This window comes from Meira miltonrushii (assembly GCF_003144205.1).
Source record: "Meira miltonrushii strain MCA 3882 unplaced genomic scaffold FA14scaffold_3, whole genome shotgun sequence".
NCBI lineage: Eukaryota > Fungi > Basidiomycota > Exobasidiomycetes > Exobasidiales > Brachybasidiaceae > Meira > Meira miltonrushii.
Window position 1 is genome coordinate 2,458,300 of NW_020289945.1, and position 17,172 is coordinate 2,475,471.

General features: G+C 43.3%; 6 protein-coding genes across 6 annotated transcripts; 3 read left to right on the top strand and 3 right to left on the bottom strand.

Annotated features, from left to right (window-relative positions):
* Positions 1–1,239: 1,239 nt before the first annotated feature.
* On the top strand, positions 1,240–3,159 carry FA14DRAFT_123865 (PTR2-domain-containing protein; the record flags this gene model as incomplete). The annotated part of the gene is made up of 1 exon (XM_025496608.1): positions 1,240–3,159. One exon carries the CDS (start codon positions 1,240–1,242, stop codon positions 3,157–3,159), a length of 1,920 nt encoding a protein of 639 aa, XP_025354479.1.
* Positions 3,160–3,324: 165 nt separating this feature from the next.
* FA14DRAFT_168498 (uncharacterized protein) lies at positions 3,325–7,330 on the bottom strand (the record flags this gene model as incomplete). The annotated part of the gene is made up of 3 exons (XM_025500144.1): positions 3,325–5,703; positions 6,554–6,609; positions 7,249–7,330. The coding sequence occupies 3 exons, from the start codon at positions 7,328–7,330 to the stop codon at positions 3,325–3,327; spliced, it is 2,517 nt and encodes an 838-aa protein (XP_025354480.1).
* Positions 7,331–8,957: 1,627 nt separating this feature from the next.
* Positions 8,958–10,368, bottom strand: FA14DRAFT_168499 (Mov34-domain-containing protein; the record flags this gene model as incomplete). Its single annotated transcript, XM_025500145.1, has 2 exons — positions 8,958–10,088; positions 10,334–10,368. The coding sequence occupies 2 exons, from the start codon at positions 10,366–10,368 to the stop codon at positions 9,101–9,103; spliced, it is 1,023 nt and encodes a 340-aa protein (XP_025354481.1). The 3' UTR covers positions 8,958–9,100.
* Positions 10,369–12,438: 2,070 nt separating this feature from the next.
* FA14DRAFT_173882 (uncharacterized protein) lies at positions 12,439–14,124 on the top strand. Its single transcript, XM_025500505.1, has one exon. The coding sequence runs from the start codon at positions 12,459–12,461 to the stop codon at positions 13,998–14,000; it is 1,542 nt and encodes a 513-aa protein (XP_025354482.1). The 5' UTR covers positions 12,439–12,458; the 3' UTR covers positions 14,001–14,124.
* Positions 14,125–14,273: 149 nt separating this feature from the next.
* On the top strand, positions 14,274–16,113 carry FA14DRAFT_161673 (histone acetyltransferase type B). Its single transcript, XM_025499229.1, has one exon. The coding sequence runs from the start codon at positions 14,334–14,336 to the stop codon at positions 15,648–15,650; it is 1,317 nt and encodes a 438-aa protein (XP_025354483.1). The 5' UTR covers positions 14,274–14,333; the 3' UTR covers positions 15,651–16,113.
* On the bottom strand, positions 15,716–17,071 carry FA14DRAFT_111959 (TIP41-domain-containing protein; the record flags this gene model as incomplete). Its single annotated transcript, XM_025495963.1, has 1 exon — positions 15,716–17,071. A coding segment is annotated over one exon (1,356 nt), but the record flags the coding sequence as incomplete, so codon positions are not given.
* Positions 17,072–17,172: the final 101 nt, after the last annotated feature.

Consider the following 17,172-nt stretch of genomic DNA (forward strand, 5'->3'; position numbering starts at 1 on the left):
GATTGAGATTATTTTAGATAGATTTGCGTTGAACCGGAATTTGAAGCGATTTAACCGAGATTGGGCATCAAAGCAGTACGGGAAGCTTTTTACGTTCAAAGATATGCATAAGCCTGCGCAGAAAAGAAGATGCAGAAAAAAAGATTCCGCAGGCTATGCGTTATTACCCGCTTACGTCCACTAAGACCGGTGATTAACCGAAGACTAAAAAGAAGATACTCTTGCAATGCCCATACCAAAACACTAAAACGCCTCTCTAGCTAGCGTCGATTAAAACTCTTTTTTTGTACCACATGGTCCGCAGGAATTGAGAAGCATAAATTATCTCTTTATTGATAAGCGCAAAGCAGAAATAGTGCTTGGATCCCCCCACGCCTTTTTTTTAGTTTTCTCTCGTGCGTCTCGCCCATCCTACGGGTCGGAAAGGGAAAAAGCGGTCAGAAACCGCCTGTACGGTGATAAAGGAATTCAGTTTACCGAGAAAAAAAAAATTAAAATTATTCTTGTAGGGGCGTCTTTGCAGAAGATTGCGTGCGAGTTCGCATACATACGCAACGATGTTTTACCCATCCAAAACCGCAGGTGGCGAGCAAATCAAAAGGGATCATGCAAGTCATAAATTGATTGTGATCTAAAATATGAGCCTATATTTGTCTCGACTTGGATAGTCGATTTCTATTCCCTCAGACATTTCCCCTAGAGATTGCATCTTTCTCCCTCTTTCGTACCTGATTTGAACCGTTCACGAAGTAAGAGAAAAAAACACTCGCGCCACTTTGTCACTGATATCTTGGCAAAACGGCCTTTGCCCCCTTCTCATTTCGCATTCATCTTCCGATAAGCAATCTCGCCCCCCGTCTTATTCATCTTCATATAAATATTGCTTTGCATTCATCTTGCATCCTTCTTTTCCCACCCCATCCTAATCGCACGTTCAACGTCTGTGTGCATACATTCAGGAGCCTCGAGGTCCATTCTCGTTGAACTCCTCTTACCCTCATTTCCACGTTCCTATCTTCGCCGTCTTTTCGGTCGAAGATCACGTCGATCCATACATCGCATTGCGTGATCTTGTTTAGAATAGAAAACAAAGCATAGGCTGTACGATTGGTGATTTTATCGCTATACATAAAAGGAGACCAAGAATTTTCCTAACCTTATTAGGACCAACAAAAGCTCAAAATGGCTGCTTCAATGCAATTTGGTGGTTACGGTAATGCCTTGGCTGACGAAGCTGGTATGAACCACCATGAAATCGCTCCTCCTCCAGTAGAACACAACGATCATTCTCATCACGTCAAAAGTGATGATAAGAACAGTTCAGAAAACGAAAAGAGTATCGCAGGCACTGATGGTTTGGCCGCTAAGCCTGACGTTCAAGAAAAACTCTTGCGTGAAGGTGAAGAAGATGGCTTGGATTACAACGTAACAGATGAAGACCGTGCTACTCTTCGCCGTGTTCCCGCTCCTTTGCCTTGGACTGCTTATTTGATCGGATTTTGTGAATTGGCAGAACGTTTCTCTTACTACGGTACAACTCAAGTATTCCAAAACATGATTCAATATCCATTACCTGCTGGAAGTACGACGGGTAAAAATGTCATGGACCCTAGAGATGGTGTTCCAGGTATTTACGGAAGAGGTCAACAAACTGCTACCGGTATCACAACTTTTAACACTTTCTGGGTTTACGTTAACCCTTTGATTGGTGGTTACCTTGCCGATACATACTGGGGAAGATTCAACACGATTTGCATTGGTGTTGCTATTGCTTTGGCCGGTCACATTCTATTCATCATCAGTGCTATCCCGCCCGTTATCAAAGATTTGAACGGATCTTTGGCTTGCTTCATCATTGGTGTGATCATCAACGGTGTCGGAACTGGTTTCTTCAAATCTACCGTTTCCGTCTTGATTGCTGAACAAATCAAAGCTAAACGTCAATACATCAAAGTTAATGAAAAGACAGGTGAACGTCTAATTGTTGATCCAACCGCAACTGCTGCACGTTTGTACGATTTCTTTTACTTGGCAATCAACGTTGGTGCAATCGCAGGTCAAGTTGCTATGCCATTTGCCGAGAAGTATTACGGTTACTGGTTGGCTTTCTTGATCCCAACAATCATCTTTATCCTATGTATCCCCGTCTTATACTTTGCACGTAACCGTTACGTCAAACATCCTCCTCAAGGAAGCGTTTTGTCAAACGCTCTCAAACTGTTGGCACTTGCAGCCAAAGGAAGATTTTCTTTCAATCCTGTCAGATGGTATAAGAATTTGCGTGCGGATGATTTCTGGGAGAACGTCAAGCCAAGCAATTTGGGTACTTCAAAGCCTACATGGATGACATTCGATGATCAATGGGTTGAAGAAGTTCGTCGTGGATTCAAGGCTTGTTACGTTTTCCTTTTGTTCCCATTCTACTGGTTGGTCTATAACCAAATTTCGGGTAACTTGATCTCTCAAGGTGCATCAATGACTTTAAACGGTGTTCCCAACGAAATTCCGCAAAACTTCGATCCCCTTTCGATTATTATCATGGTTCCCATCTTTGAATTCCTCATTTACCCTGGTTTACGTAGATTGGGCTTCAATTTCACCGCTTTGAAGAAAATCTTTACAGGTTTCCTTGTCGCTTCTCTTGCTATGGTTTGGGCAGCAGTTTTGCAACATTACATCTACAAGACATCTAATTGTGGTAATTATGCCAGCGCAAGTACTGGTCCTAATGGTCAAGCATGTGTTTCTCCATTGAGCGTTTGGATTCAAGTCGGTCCATACTTTTTCGTAGGTCTTTCGGAATTGTTTGCATCAGTTATCAGTTTGGAATATGCATTCACAAAAGCACCAAAGAATATGCGTTCTTTGGTCATGGGTGTAGGTTTATTCACAACCGCAATCGGATCTGCTATTCAAGAAGCTTTCTTGCCTCTTTCTCAAGATCCATTGTTGGTTTGGATGTACACTTGTTTCGCTTGTATCTCTTTCGTCGCCGGTATCCTCTTTGCAATCATGTACAGAGGTATCGATGCTGAAGAAGATCAATTGAACAATTTGGCAACTTCAACCTACATTGATCCAAAACATAACCGCCAAGATGAAGAGTGGGATATGCACAACGCCAATCATGCTGCTGATCATGCTGAAAAGCGTGATTAAAACTTGTCACCCTTTACTCTTTTCATCTCTTTTGTAAAATCTCACACAAAAATAAGGATGTATTACGATATGCATTCGCGAGCAATCATGTATTTATTGCCTTTATAAGGCATTTTTGAAATCCGCATTTCATGTTAACGGGATTTGTTCAGAGAATGTGTGAAGTTAGACGCCAAATCTTTCCCTTTCTGCTAGCCACCAACGTACGCCTTCTTCGCGTGTACTTGCATCCAAACCGGCTAAACTTGCGAATGTACGTTGACAGAGATGCAATCTATCTTCGCTTGCACGAGTTCGGTACATGATCAAGCGTTTCACACGATCCAAAACTGAACGTAACAACACCAGATTCACGTTTGCAAGCTGTGCAATATAAACGTCCGTTAGTTCCTTCTCTCTTTTAGAAAATTGTTCTTCTTCTGATTCTTTTGGTTTGACGACTGATTCGATCGAAGAATTAACAGTTGCACTAAGTGCATCCTCTTGCTGTGATTCCGGTCCTACGGTCAATTTCTTTTGGTGATGTGCATACATGAACCGTTCATGCTCGATTGCGCTCCATAATAATTCCAACGTATGCCAAGCAAGTGTATCACTTCGATCAGATACTGCATCCACAACGGTGGAAAAAGCCAAAGTCAATTGTTCAGCGGATAGATTGGTCGGGAAGCATGTAAGCAACAATTGCGAATAATAAGGCGTAAGTTCGAGCAAACATTCTTTTCCGGAGGAGAAAACACTTAGGACGACTGAATGAGCAGATTCGAAAGCTTCTTGATATGTTCTATCGTCCAAGTATGGTCTGCATGCTGGCAAAATGACATCCTCTATCATATCATCGGGCAATTGAATAACAAGTTGTTCAACCACATCGAGGAAGAATGTTGCTCTTGCCCGGCGAGCTGCATTGGTTTGGATCGTGTCTAGCGGTGATGGGATGAGTTGGATAGCCAACTCTACGCTTGCACGACCATCACGACTGAGAACTTCAAGTGCTTCATAGAACACCCTTCGATAAGCATCGAATCCACCAGTTCCAAAAGTTGAAATTACCCACGAGAGACTTGAATATGTGAGCAACATTGTTCGTACGATTTGTAGATATACTGGAGGAATGTTTGACTCCGTCGTTGCTAGCCATTTACTACCTACTTTTGTATTATCTCCCGCATCCATCGATATCGGCCTAGTTTCCGTAGGTGTTGGACAGACATCAACTATTGCTTCCATCAAGGCATCAAAGATCATTGTATAACTGAAAAGTAAAGTCTTGAATATTCCCCACAACATTTTCGTTTGTGGTCGACTAGATTGTGAAATCTCTTTCTCTTCAGCTCCTGCCAGCCTGCTTCCAAGCCATCTTGCCTCCCATGCCAAAGCAATAGCATGCATCCTGCTTAGTGGAGCGAGAGATGATTCAGGACTTAGGCCAAGCAGAACCTCTTGCACTTGTGCAGGAGTGAAAGATCGAGTAATGTTTGAGAAAGCCAGAGAGAGCAGACGAGATAATGGCCCAAAGACCTTGACGAGAGGATGATCATTCAACAACTGTGCACGCAGAGCTGTACCCGAAGATGCAGACAAGACTAACAAGCCTTGCGCATCTTGATAAATGTCCTCTCGTAACGATTGGAAGATTCCACATCCCTCGAAAAGGTTAAGCATTGTATCCGACAAGATCTTGATGACATCAGCCGGATGCAAAAGTGAAAGTCTTCTTGCCGATACGTAAGGGGATACTTGCGCTGCCAGAAAAAGCAGTATCGTTTGCAGATCGTTACGTGGATCAAATTTTCGAGATTGTTCTATTCCTGCATGCAATGACATCTTTCTGAACTCTCGCTCCCATTCATCCTCTTCGGAATCTTCTTTCTCTTTTGCCGCTTCAGCTTCTGTCACCATCCTCAGACTTTCCGCAAGTGTCGTACACCATCCCTCTTCAGCTCGTCTTAAGGCATATCTCGTACTGAGTGCATTACTGCTCAATGTTCCCGTAGAAGAAATTGGGCCACCAGTCTTGGCATCGTGTTGCTGTCTTTGAGCTCGAGCTGCTTGAAGGCCAGCAACCAGCCCTGTTTGGAGGGCGAAAGAGGAGATAGGAAGAGGTCTGCATTTCTGAGGAATGGATCCAAGGTCAACGTGAACCGCATCACTTAAAGCACGAATCCAAGACACCAACGCCCTTTGTGCTGCCCATCCTAGATTACCTTTGTATTGATGCACGATGACTTGTATACGACCAAGTACCGCACGGGCTGTAGCTTCAAAGAGCAATCGTGCTTTGGATAGCGTATCATTGGCGAAAGCAGCCGCATTATTATGATCAGAATCAGCGCTATTAGCTACTTCTGCATCATTCCAATACGCTGTACTTGTGACCAATTGTCTTGCAAATTTGCTTGCTTCTTCGGTAGGCAACGTTGCCAAATAGTGGGTTATGGATGCAGATAGATTATTGGACCCAATCAAAGATAAATGAGAAGATGCGGTTGAAGCAGGTGAAGCCAATAATGCCGAAAGTGATTTATATGTAGCATCTGGCTGCTCTATTCGCATCTTTTGTGTGGTCATGATTGCGATCGTGGTGAAGAGGATTGATGGGTTGATCACACATCGCTTGTGAATGCACTGCGATCCCCCACGCTCCGGCCTTTATTGCTCTCTAGCCGGAGAAGAGATTCGGGGGGGCTTGCTTATCTCAGCCTATCACCACACGCGACAATACGCGTCAAGTACGCGACAAATTAATTGTAACACTTTAATTAGGAAAGATACACTTCTCAGTATTCTCCATCACTTGTTCCCCTCTCCATTAGACATTCGCAATGATGGAGGTGGATGAGACAACATCCTTTCCTCGAGCTGTTTTGCCTGGGCAGGATGATGACGATGATGATTTCCAAGATTTGGGTTTCTTCAATTTGAAGAGCAAATCGCCAGAAGCCAATGGACCTCAAGATGCACTGAACGAACTTGGCTTGAATCCTTCACCACCTAGGTATAATGGTTTGAGCAATGACATGCAAGGATCTCATTTATTCAGCGAAGATAATGGAGAGCCTTTCGACTTCGATCGCGAGCTTGAATTGGAGGAGATGCTAAGACAGGAAGAGCAATCTCAGCCTACACCTTATGATGAAGAAGAGGAAGAACTCGTTATGGAAGCATTCAAAGATACTGATAAGGACAATGCAAGCAATGTATCAGAACTTTTATCCTCCTCGCCAATTCTTACACCACCTCCCATTGCCAAAAAGGTAGCCGTAATCGCAAATGCTGAAGAGCAACAATCCCGTTCAAGCTCGAGCAGATCAAACGTAGCACAACATCCTCCAAGACGTGAACCCGTCATCGCCACATCTTCTCGTATCGCATTAGCACAACCTGTTCTTGCTACACCAGAATCAGAAGAGGAAGAGCTTGGCGCAAACGGTCTACCAAAGTACATCCCTGCCGGATTGGTGCATACGATCTTATTGGACGGAACAGAAGTTCGATTTGAGAGAAGGAAGCGAGTTTCAGCATGGAAGCCAAAACCTGCTCATTATGGTGCTGGACCCACCGGACTTCTTTCGAGACCCGTACATCAGATCGTAGATCGGGTCGAGGCAATGCGTGCTTTGCAAGTAGTGAAGAACAATGAAGATACCGCACACCGACCAAAACCCACAAAGAAAACACCAGAGATGTGGCAGGAACGCTATCGACCTTCACGCTTTACAGAGTTGATTGGAGAAGAAAGAACGCATCGAGATGTGATGACCTGGCTCAAGAGTTGGGACAAGTGTGTATTTGGTAAGCAAGCAGGGAAGAAGAGGTTCAGAGAAGTGCAGCCATCTTTCAATGGCGCTCCAATGAGTTCAAACTTTGTCAAAGATAAGTGGGATCGACCAAGAGAAAGAATCCTATTGCTTGGAGGACCGGCAGGTATGGGTAAGACTACGTTGGCACATGTTGCTGCGAAAGCTGCTGGCTACCATGTCCATGAGATCAATGCTAGTGACGACCGTTCTGCACGTACAGTGGAAGATCGGGTCAAGGATGCATTGGAAAGTAATAGCTTGCACAACAGTTCTGCTAGAAAACAACCCACTTGTTTGATCTTGGATGAAGTTGACGGTGCAACAGGTGGAGCCAATACCGGAGGTGATGGTTTGGGAGGCGGCTTCATTCGAGCTTTGATCAAATTAGTACGACAAGGAGCATCCGAAACTGAAGGAGAAGGAAGCACAAGCAAAAAGCAAGGTGGAAAAAAGGGTCGTCCATTGCTTCGACCGATCATTTGCGTTTGCAATGATCCGTATGCACCTTCCTTGCGTGCTTTGCGACCACACAGCAAGTTAGTCCGATTGAATAGACCCTCGACGCCTGCCTTGATGTCACGGCTTCGACAGATTTGTGAGCACGAATCCATACGTCACGATACAGCAGGATTGAATTTGCTCATCAGCTTGTGTCAAGGAGATTTGAGAAGTTGTTTGAATGCCTTGCAATTGGTACAATCTGATTCGCGCGGCTTGACGGCTGCTACATTGCAAGGAGATCAAGGTGATCCGAATGACATATCAATCGTATCAGCCTTAAGTATCAAGGATGGAAATTCAAACATTCATCAAGTTTGGATGAAATTACTTCGAACACATACTTCTCGAGAAAAGGATCGCCAACGTGGCGCAAAGATGCGAGCGAAGAATACTGCAGCAGGTGCCGAAATTGACGAAACAAATGAAGTTGTATCAAGCGTGATCAGTAGCGGAGAGATGGATAAAATCTTGGCAGGTTGCTTTGAACATTATACAAACCTTAAATTAGTCGATGATGGATGGTGGAGATTCCGCAAGATGCACGATTGGATTCATTGGTATGAACATCTCAATCAACGTGGATGGGAATTGGGCGTTCAGAATGAGATGTATTCTTACCTACCATGGAGTTTCGCATGTTGGCGTCAATTATTTGCAAACACAGCAAACGTTCTACCTGAATATCCTAGGACCGATTATCAAAATTATTTGAAGCGTACAGCATTTGATGAAGTAACGATTGATTTGCAAAATTGTTTACCATTATCAACACGAACGCAATTTGACAAGAGTTCATTGGTAACCGAACTTGGTCCAATGTTAGTTCCATTGCTATCGCCCGATCTTAAACCGATCAATGCGCAAGTTGTACAGGTTGAGGAAAAGAGAAAGTTGGCTTCCTGTGTGTATTTGATGAATACGCTCAATATTGATTTCATTATGGACAAGAACGAGCAAGGTCACTCTTACTACAAATTCGATCCTCCTCTTGAAGCATTTGCTCATTTCGAGGGTAAACGTGTTGCTGAAAATACAGGAATTGCAGCTCGTTTCAACGTTCGACAAATGATCACGGCTGAATTGCGTGCTTTACGTTTACGTGAAAAGCAAACCAATTTGGACGAAAGTGCTTCAACTCGAAAGAGCAAGAAAGAAGAAGAGCCGAAACCCAAAGAAGCTCCCAAGAAAGCGAAAGGAGCGGTGGACTTCTTTGGTCGTCCGATCGTGGCCAAACAACAGAATAAGTCTTTGGCTCCTTTGAGCGGCACGGGATTACCTCAATCAATCTTAGCACGTAGACAGGAGAAAGAAAACCTTGCACCATCAGCTCAGAATGCTGATCATACCGATTCTGACGATGTGATCGAGCCTGCATTGAAGAAGGCCAAGCTAAAAGTCTTTTACCATTACCATGAAGGTTACTCTAATGCCGTCCGTAAACCAATCAAGATGGCTGACCTGCTGTCTTAACATTATCTATATCCATGTATTCTTATCAATTAGCAATCTATATATCTCGCAGAACAGCTGTGTATGTATGCATTGAAGTATGCTATTTCATTTTGGGGATTTCTATTGGTACAAAAAGAAAGTGAGGAAACGATTTGCACTTGCAGCAGAGAAAAACACTTTCACGCTTACGTCAAGAGTGTAAGACGACCAGCAATTTCTGCCTGAGAGCGAACGACGTTTGCCAAATACGATACCATCAAAACGTCTTGGAGATGACTGTTGAACAATGTCTCCAAATCAGAAGCACCTGTAGTTGCTCCACTCTTATCAACAGTAGCAGCGATTGGAACAGTAGAGACGGCATCGATCACATATCTACCAACGATTGGGTCACCCTTTCGTTTACCATCCAATACTTCACGAACGTATTGCAAAACTCTACGTAGTTGTGCTTGAACGGATTCCAAAGAGGCGGACAAAGCGTCCATATCGTTCAACATCACACCACTTCCACCTGCAACTGTTGTGCCTTGTAAACCGCCTTGTGCGCGTGCCATCAATGCCAAAGAAGGACGTTCTGAGGGTGCTGATAATAGGTTGACCGATAGAGGAACAAAGGCTGCATTTTCGGGTTTCACACTCAATCCAACAGGTGCGCTTACGTATGCCTTTACGCCCATATCCGAACGTACGTCTGGGTCAACTGTAAGATGAATGGCTTGATGGGGAGCAGTTTCGCGTGAATAGAAATCTTGAATGAGAGATGTGTACATGTTTAGTTTTGGGTCTGTGGCATACCATCCGACGATGACTTCTTCAGGGTTGACACGATGATGTAGTTCGTACATCTTTTGGTGGAAATCCATATCGACTTGAACTTGTTCGCTGGTTTCAAGATGGGGAACAGCAAAGCAGCTTCTGATTTCAACCTCTGTGCCATTTCTTGTTCCCAACAATGTTCCGATCACACGGGTTTTAGAAGGTGCATTTTCACCTTCTACTTTCTCTGTTTCACCATCTTCTTCTGATTCTTGATCGGATCTGCGTAAGTAATGGTCCAAGATGGAAAATAAAGCGACAGGGTGAACTTGTACACCGGATAAAGAGCGCGAGTTCAAAACTCCTGCACCTGCCGAGGGCGGGAAATTGAGGTGCAAGGCCGAAGACGAAGAACTTGTTGCGCTTCCAATTGCCATTTTGATCAATATTTGAATCGGATGGTGATCGTTGTCATCGATTGATTGTCGCGCCCTTTGCTTGCATTCATCGAAGCACTTTAAATCGCGTTTCCCATTCTTCTTAAAAGCCAAATTGCGAGCGCGGCACGTGAGCATAGATTTTTCGCATTCTTAATTTCCTGCCTGAGGCGTAGCAGCGCTTTAATATATACGACAACGCTGAACAACAACCCACTTTACCTCTTTCTACCACCAGCCTCCAGTTCAAAGGCCATCGATACTCGCCTCCTATGCATTTGTTGCACTCTTTGGAGCAATACAAATGTTGGGACTTGCGAGTGGGAAGGTCCGCATACTCCTACTCCCCTTTCGATCGCCTTTTGGTGATCGAGACAGCTACTGACGGCAAAAGGGTTACCTGTTTATCAGGTTGAACTGCTTACCGGTTACCTTTTTCATTTCCGTTTTTACGGCAAGCTTGAGATTACGTCTTTCTCTCACTCACATCGTAAGGACGGTCGTTGGATTTTCTCGTTGCTTCAAGTATTCAAATGCTCTTACAGTTCTAGCTGGACGGAATGATAATTTCATTCAAAGGTTCTCACCAGAAATGAACACATTCAATGTGGCCTCTTTACGTATACCGACGTTTATGATGATGTTGGAAAGACTCATTGATGGAGCGAATGCAAACTCAATGTTCTCTCAGGGTATCTACTGTCCTGCTCCGTCTCTACACACGTTAAGCCGTGCTTTTGTCTGGTCTGATGCAATCCCAAGACGTCTGATATTCAGGAAGAGGGTTGTTAGTCAGAAGGGCAATTGAGCAGCTAGCCCATGCGGTGAAGCTGTAGGTGTGTGTGGGATGTTCTGAGCACCTTGACGCAATTCACGAGTCAGTCCTTCGGGATTGGCCTCTCTGAGTGCGATCATGCGACCAAAAAGGACAGCAATGCAACCCATATAGAGGATTTGGGAATGTGTTTGCGAAATTGATGAAGACTACATCGTCCGACGTTGTACGTCTTTGTGAAGACTGAAATCGAACCTTTTCGGGGAGCATATATTTGCTGCAACTTGAACATCTCTACTTGACCTGAGCATGTTTGATGAAGATTGATGTGTCGACACAGCTTTGATGTTGGGTAATATAACAGAGCGTCGCATATGCTAGCGTTTGATCTAGGTCAGTGCTTAGCATATCAGGGTAAAAATGAGGAGGATGCCCAGAAAGTACTGATTGTGCAGTCGATTTGGGCTTGAGTGCAATCGATGGCATTTCTGAATCTTTCAGAAACAACTCGATGCGAGACTACTCTTGGACTGGAGGCCCCCTTTTTTCATCACCTTGTGCTCTTCGAGTCAAGGTTTCTTCACTTTTTCAATCTTTTCTCTATAGCATGCAATTTGAATAATACCCTTTCATGAATATTTGGCAATCATTAGCGCCGGTGATTGAGTAATTGTTGGAGTAAGCTGACATCCGTTGAAGCGTGGGACTTTGATAGAAAACAGGGTACAATGATGAAAAAGTCGGTTAGCGTAAGCAGTAGCGAGAATTGCAGCTCTTCACAGTCGACATGAGTAGTACAATTGACTCTTTGGCGTCTTACCCATCATGAGGAGCCGAAGTAAACAAAATCTCACGCTAAAAGTTGCATACAACAATAGCCCTGGTACCTACATTGCGATTAATCCTGCAAACAAGGGATTAGAATGATCCTGACTCATACGGACATTTTATTTTGTTGTACAGGTAGAAGAGACCCACATTTCTTCCTCTTCTAACCAGCCAGTCAACCCCACGCGTACATTAAAAATAAACATTTGGCTTTTTAACATTAGGGTGTGGCTGAACATGTAGCCGAGAAGCACAGCTTTTTTTTACGGAAAGGCTGTGATTAGCATAAGACTATGTTGTAGGAAGTCCATACATCTTCCTTCCGTAAAGGCTGCACCCTGACTTTTTTGCTTTTGTTTTCTTCCCGAATCAAGCTAAGATTAAAATCAGCTTACGGTGAATGTAGAATGGGGAGCCATGGTAAACTCATTTTTTTTCCGAGATGCTGTTGTAGTAATGTTCATTGTGGGGTATGCATCTTTTTTGTTGGTCATTGTTCTGATTCCATGCATAGATGTATGTAGTCAATCGCAAACAAAAACGGAGAATATTGTGCATGCAAGCAAGTTGGTTGAGCAATTTAATGCATTGTTGTCCGTCTGTCTGATCCCCAAAAACAAACACCGGAGCGCGCGATAATTGTTTTGGGTTTTATGTATCTGTTATACAATCATGGAGTATTATTGTTAATTATTTTTCCCCTTCTCTTGTCTCTTACCATCATCTTATTTCTTTGATCGTATAATGTCAACAACCTCCTACCAACTTCAATACAACAATATCGTCTTTCATCATGTACCAAATTCTCAAGCTCCAGGCCTGTTGGGCGCAATGCTCGTCTTTGCATTTTGCCTGGGCGTGATCAGTCTGGAATTGGTGTTCAATTTGGGGTATGACTACAAGCTAATCAAAAGAATTGGTTGGAAAGAACCTCATTCAGCGTTAAATCGACTTGCATACTTTCTTTGTCGTTACGGTTCTTTTTTGTTCTTTTTGATCACTTTGATCTTTATGAATGCGCCTGGCACTGATTGTGATCGCTTTGCAATTGCTGTCAATGTGATGTGGGTAATCCCATTCATCTTTGTCGATTTGATCTTCGTACAACGCACTCTGGCTGTGTATGGATGGAACATGCTCTTGACCGTCTCTTTGGGATCTTTGTATCTGATCTACGTCGCCCTGTGCTCATATAGCGTGATCAAATTTGGACGAGGTTACAAGATTCCATATTCCGACTTTTGTGCATATCAAACATTCTCGACACATTCGGAGCCGCATGCTACGGCTTTTATCGTTTTCTTTGTCATAATGACTTTGTTGGATACTTTAGTTCTTCTATTGACAACGCATCGACTATTGGAAGGAGGGCTATTGAGTTTGGGAGAAGTCATTTTGACCAAAGTGAGCAAGATATGCGAAACTCGATTGCCAAATAGGTCACAAGAGAAGACAGAAGAGGAAGAAGAGTCTTTGAAAGGATTACTGCTGCGACAAGGTATTATTTATTTCCTCATTTTGGAGTTTTCAAGATTTGCATTTTTGATCGTCTACTATACGGTCAACAACAACACCTCATTTCAAGTATTGATTTGCGGCATCATTGTGCTGATAGGTCCATTGATGGCCGGCATGCTGTTCCGCCAAACTTCTGAAGCTGTCAGACGTACTCAATACACAAAAGATGCAGAAAGAGGTCAGGTATCCAGTTTCGGTAATTGTGGCAGTCCTGATCCCATGACAAACTCTTTCCGACCGCTTCTTTCGATGCCTTCCATCCCCAATATCGTGCGAGATGACAGTATAAATTTGGTTTCATCAAGACGCTACGATTCGATGTCATCAATGGAGATGTCTCCCAAGAAATTCAAAAGTGTGGAAAATTTTGGAGGTAATATGAGCCGAAAAAGTAGTGGTTCTTTGCTGTACAATCTGAACAATGAAGCATTCAAGGCAGAAGGTTTAGAACAGGTACATGTTGACCTAACACAGCGTCCGGACATCGAACTGGTACCTGTCACCTCAAATTCTTCCATGCATCACCGCTCAATCAGTCAAGGCACGACTTCTTCCCCAAGACAATCCCCACAACACAAACGATTCTATTCAGCCAAGACGCCCTACCTTTCCAATTCCGATCATGGACATCGTGTATTTGCACCTACCACGGATTATTCTCGTACGATCTCAAGAGTAGAAGATGTACAAGACAGTGCACCCGTTCCGTTCGCACAACAAAGACGTGGAAGTTCGAAGAATATTCATGCTCACGGAGTGGCTCGATAAGTTTTATTTTCATTTTCGTTTTCGATTAATTGTTTCCCCCTCAGCACCTAGCATCAGACTGTATTCTACTTGCATGTTTGTATATAAGCACGTTTCGTTAATCAACTTCTCGCCAATGAGGAAGCACTTGGTATCACTTTTGGTGTTAGCATGATTGGCGCAAGCTTAAGTAGGAGAAAGAAACGGTTTGTTTAAGAACGCGTAAAGAGAACGCGAGCGCGAAATGTAGTGAATGAATTAAAAGCCTTTGCAGCATACAGAGCAACACTTTAACTTTGTACACAACACGATACACTTCTTCCTGCTACACCATAAGCATCGTAATAGACAAAGATGGCCGAACAATGGGCAACATCTTCAAATTCTGCACTTCGTATCAAATTGTTAGATTCAGAACATCTTTACGATGAAGCAACATTTCATCCAACGTTCACTTATCCAATCTATGGAGAAGCAGAGACAATCTATGGATATTCAAACTTACAAGTTGAATTAGGACTCAAGAGTGATTCACTCTTATCTGCTTTGACGATCAAATATGATGCAAAGTTGGAAAGTAAGACGGCAAAAGTTGATGATCCAAAAGCTGCATTAATGGAATACTTGCCGAAAGAGGATGTTTGTGAAAATTTGAGCGAATTGGAACAATTGTCTGCATCCAAACCTGCTTTTAAGCCTCTCGGACAGAAGATCCACACGTACACACGCACGACAAAGCCGTCAAACGGGAAGGGTAAAGGTAAAGCACAGGATCGCACGATTATTGGACGATCATCCTCTAATGCAGGTGTAGGTGCTGCCGCTGCTGCTGGTCAATCAGTACGTACATTTGAAGTGTATCATTGCGATTGGAATACGCCAGGCTTTCGCGAATACCACAGACGGATGCAATTATTCACGTTGCTATTCATCGAAGGAGCAAGTTATATCGATGAAGGTGAAAAGAATTGGGAGTTCTTGGTTGTGTATGAAGTTACACCTGCAACGTCTAAATATCACTTTGTCGGATATACAAGCTTGTATAACTTTTGGTTTTATCCTTCTTGGCATCGATTACGTCTTTCGCAATTTGTCATCCTTCCGCCTTTTCAAGTGCAAGGACATGGTTCGGAATTGTATGGTCAGGTAGTCAAATTGGCAAAAGAACGTGATGATATCGTTGAGCTAACGATTGAAGATCCATCAGAAGCTTTTGATCGCTTACGCGATACGAACGATCTCAAGAGACTTCTTTCACCCGAAGATGGGTTTTTGTTACGAGCAAAAGAGCATGTCAAAGGCGGTGCTTTGCGTGCTCCAGTTGATAAAAAGTGGTCTGAATCAGAACGTTTACGTCACAAGATTGCCAAAAGACAATGGGACAGATTAGTGGAAATGTGTATGTTAATGATGTTAGACGAACAAGATGAAGAACAAATAACCAAATTTCGATTACAAGTAAAAGCACGTGTTTTTACATTCAATCGTGACGTTTTACAACAAATGGAACATGAAGAACGTATTGCAAAATTACAAGAAACATTTGAAAGTGTTATGGACGAATACGGTCAATTGACCGGAGTTGATGTTGATACAATCATCGAATCAGGTCTTGAACCTGAACATCAAAATGGAAGTGGACCGGCTGCCAAAGTGGCCAGACTGTATTGAATATTGTTAATGTACAATTGTATGATGGTGATTCCGGGTTTGTGTTTGCGTGATAGATTTTAATACAACAGTGCAACATCTACTCGATATCCCTGCCCTTCCCATCGATTTTCTGCGTCATCTTCGACTTCACCCAAGATGCGATTAGATTCTTGTCCCGGTACGGTATCGCTTGGCAAGACGGCAGGTTGCGTAGGATCCGATTGTTCAAGTGATACGGTAGTACCGGGATGGGTTCCTGCTCGTGATTGGTGTGCTGTGAATAACTTTCTTTGTCGATCTTCTTCCATTTTTGTCAATTGTTGTGCAACCCATCCTACATCTGTCAAAGGCGATAAATCGTTTGGCTTGTACGGCGGCAATCTTGATCGAATAGCAGTGTAAGGTTCTTCTAATCCGCTGCATTCACGAATCACGCGGAACGGTGAGGCCAGAGCGGGCGTTGATTGTGATTGAGAGTCGAGTGAAAGGTTTGTGAGCTGTTCAGTAGCTCTAGAGATATTTTGTCCTTGTTGTAAAGATGGTGTGTGCGAATTGATTGTTTGATCATCATAAAAGCCAACATACATTCGTGTATCAAATACACGAAAGACGACGTTATCGACCCGTAAGAAGAATCTTTGCAACACCAATAAGCCAGTAGGCATAACACGAATTTTGACATTAAGAAGACTCGTTCCATTATCACCAAGTTCATCTTCAAACAAGATCAGATCATCAAAGAATAAAATCGGCTCAGCTTTGGCACCAGGCGTTGGCGGTGGACCAAGACGTTCAATTGGGATTCGATCACGATTTGGATCTTGACCGGCAGCGAAAAGACTTTGTTCATTCTCTTTCGAAACATCCTCTTTGCCTGGCCATGTAGAGGTGTATGTCCAATCAAAATCTCGTGCTGTTGCGATTGAATTCGTTGCAGCTGCCATTGCAATTTCTGGTCCGAAGTTGGATCTAGATTCTGGTCCAGGTATATGATCTGAATCTGAACGACTTTTTTGTTGTTGATCTCTCTTTTTACCCCATTCGTTTGCATATGAGACTTGAACACGTTTCTTCTTTGGCTTTTCTCCGAATCTTGTTGTGCCTTTGTGGTGTGATGCAGATTGATTGAGCTCCAGCCCTTTTAAGGCAGAGGACTCACTAACTCCTTCAACACTTTGCAATGCACTCATTCCATCAAATGAATATTGCCATGATTGTTGTTCGCCATCATATCTGATCACCAATTTATTCTTATCAAACGGCATTTCCGGTAATGGAATACCCCAAGAATCAGAGAGGTCATCAATCGTTTTACTATCGGCGATTGAACCTCTATGCGTTTCGATCGTCCAACCTGCGATTTTGATTCCACGAACGTTGATGACATCAGCCAAAGAAGCGGAAGGAGTGTTTGAATCTAAAGATGAAGAAGATGCATTGCTTCTCTTTTCTTCGAATGATTCATACTTTGTTTTCCAGATAGCCGGTATTGGCTCTGATCTTCTTGGTTGACCGAGATTGAGCATTTTGGGATTGATGA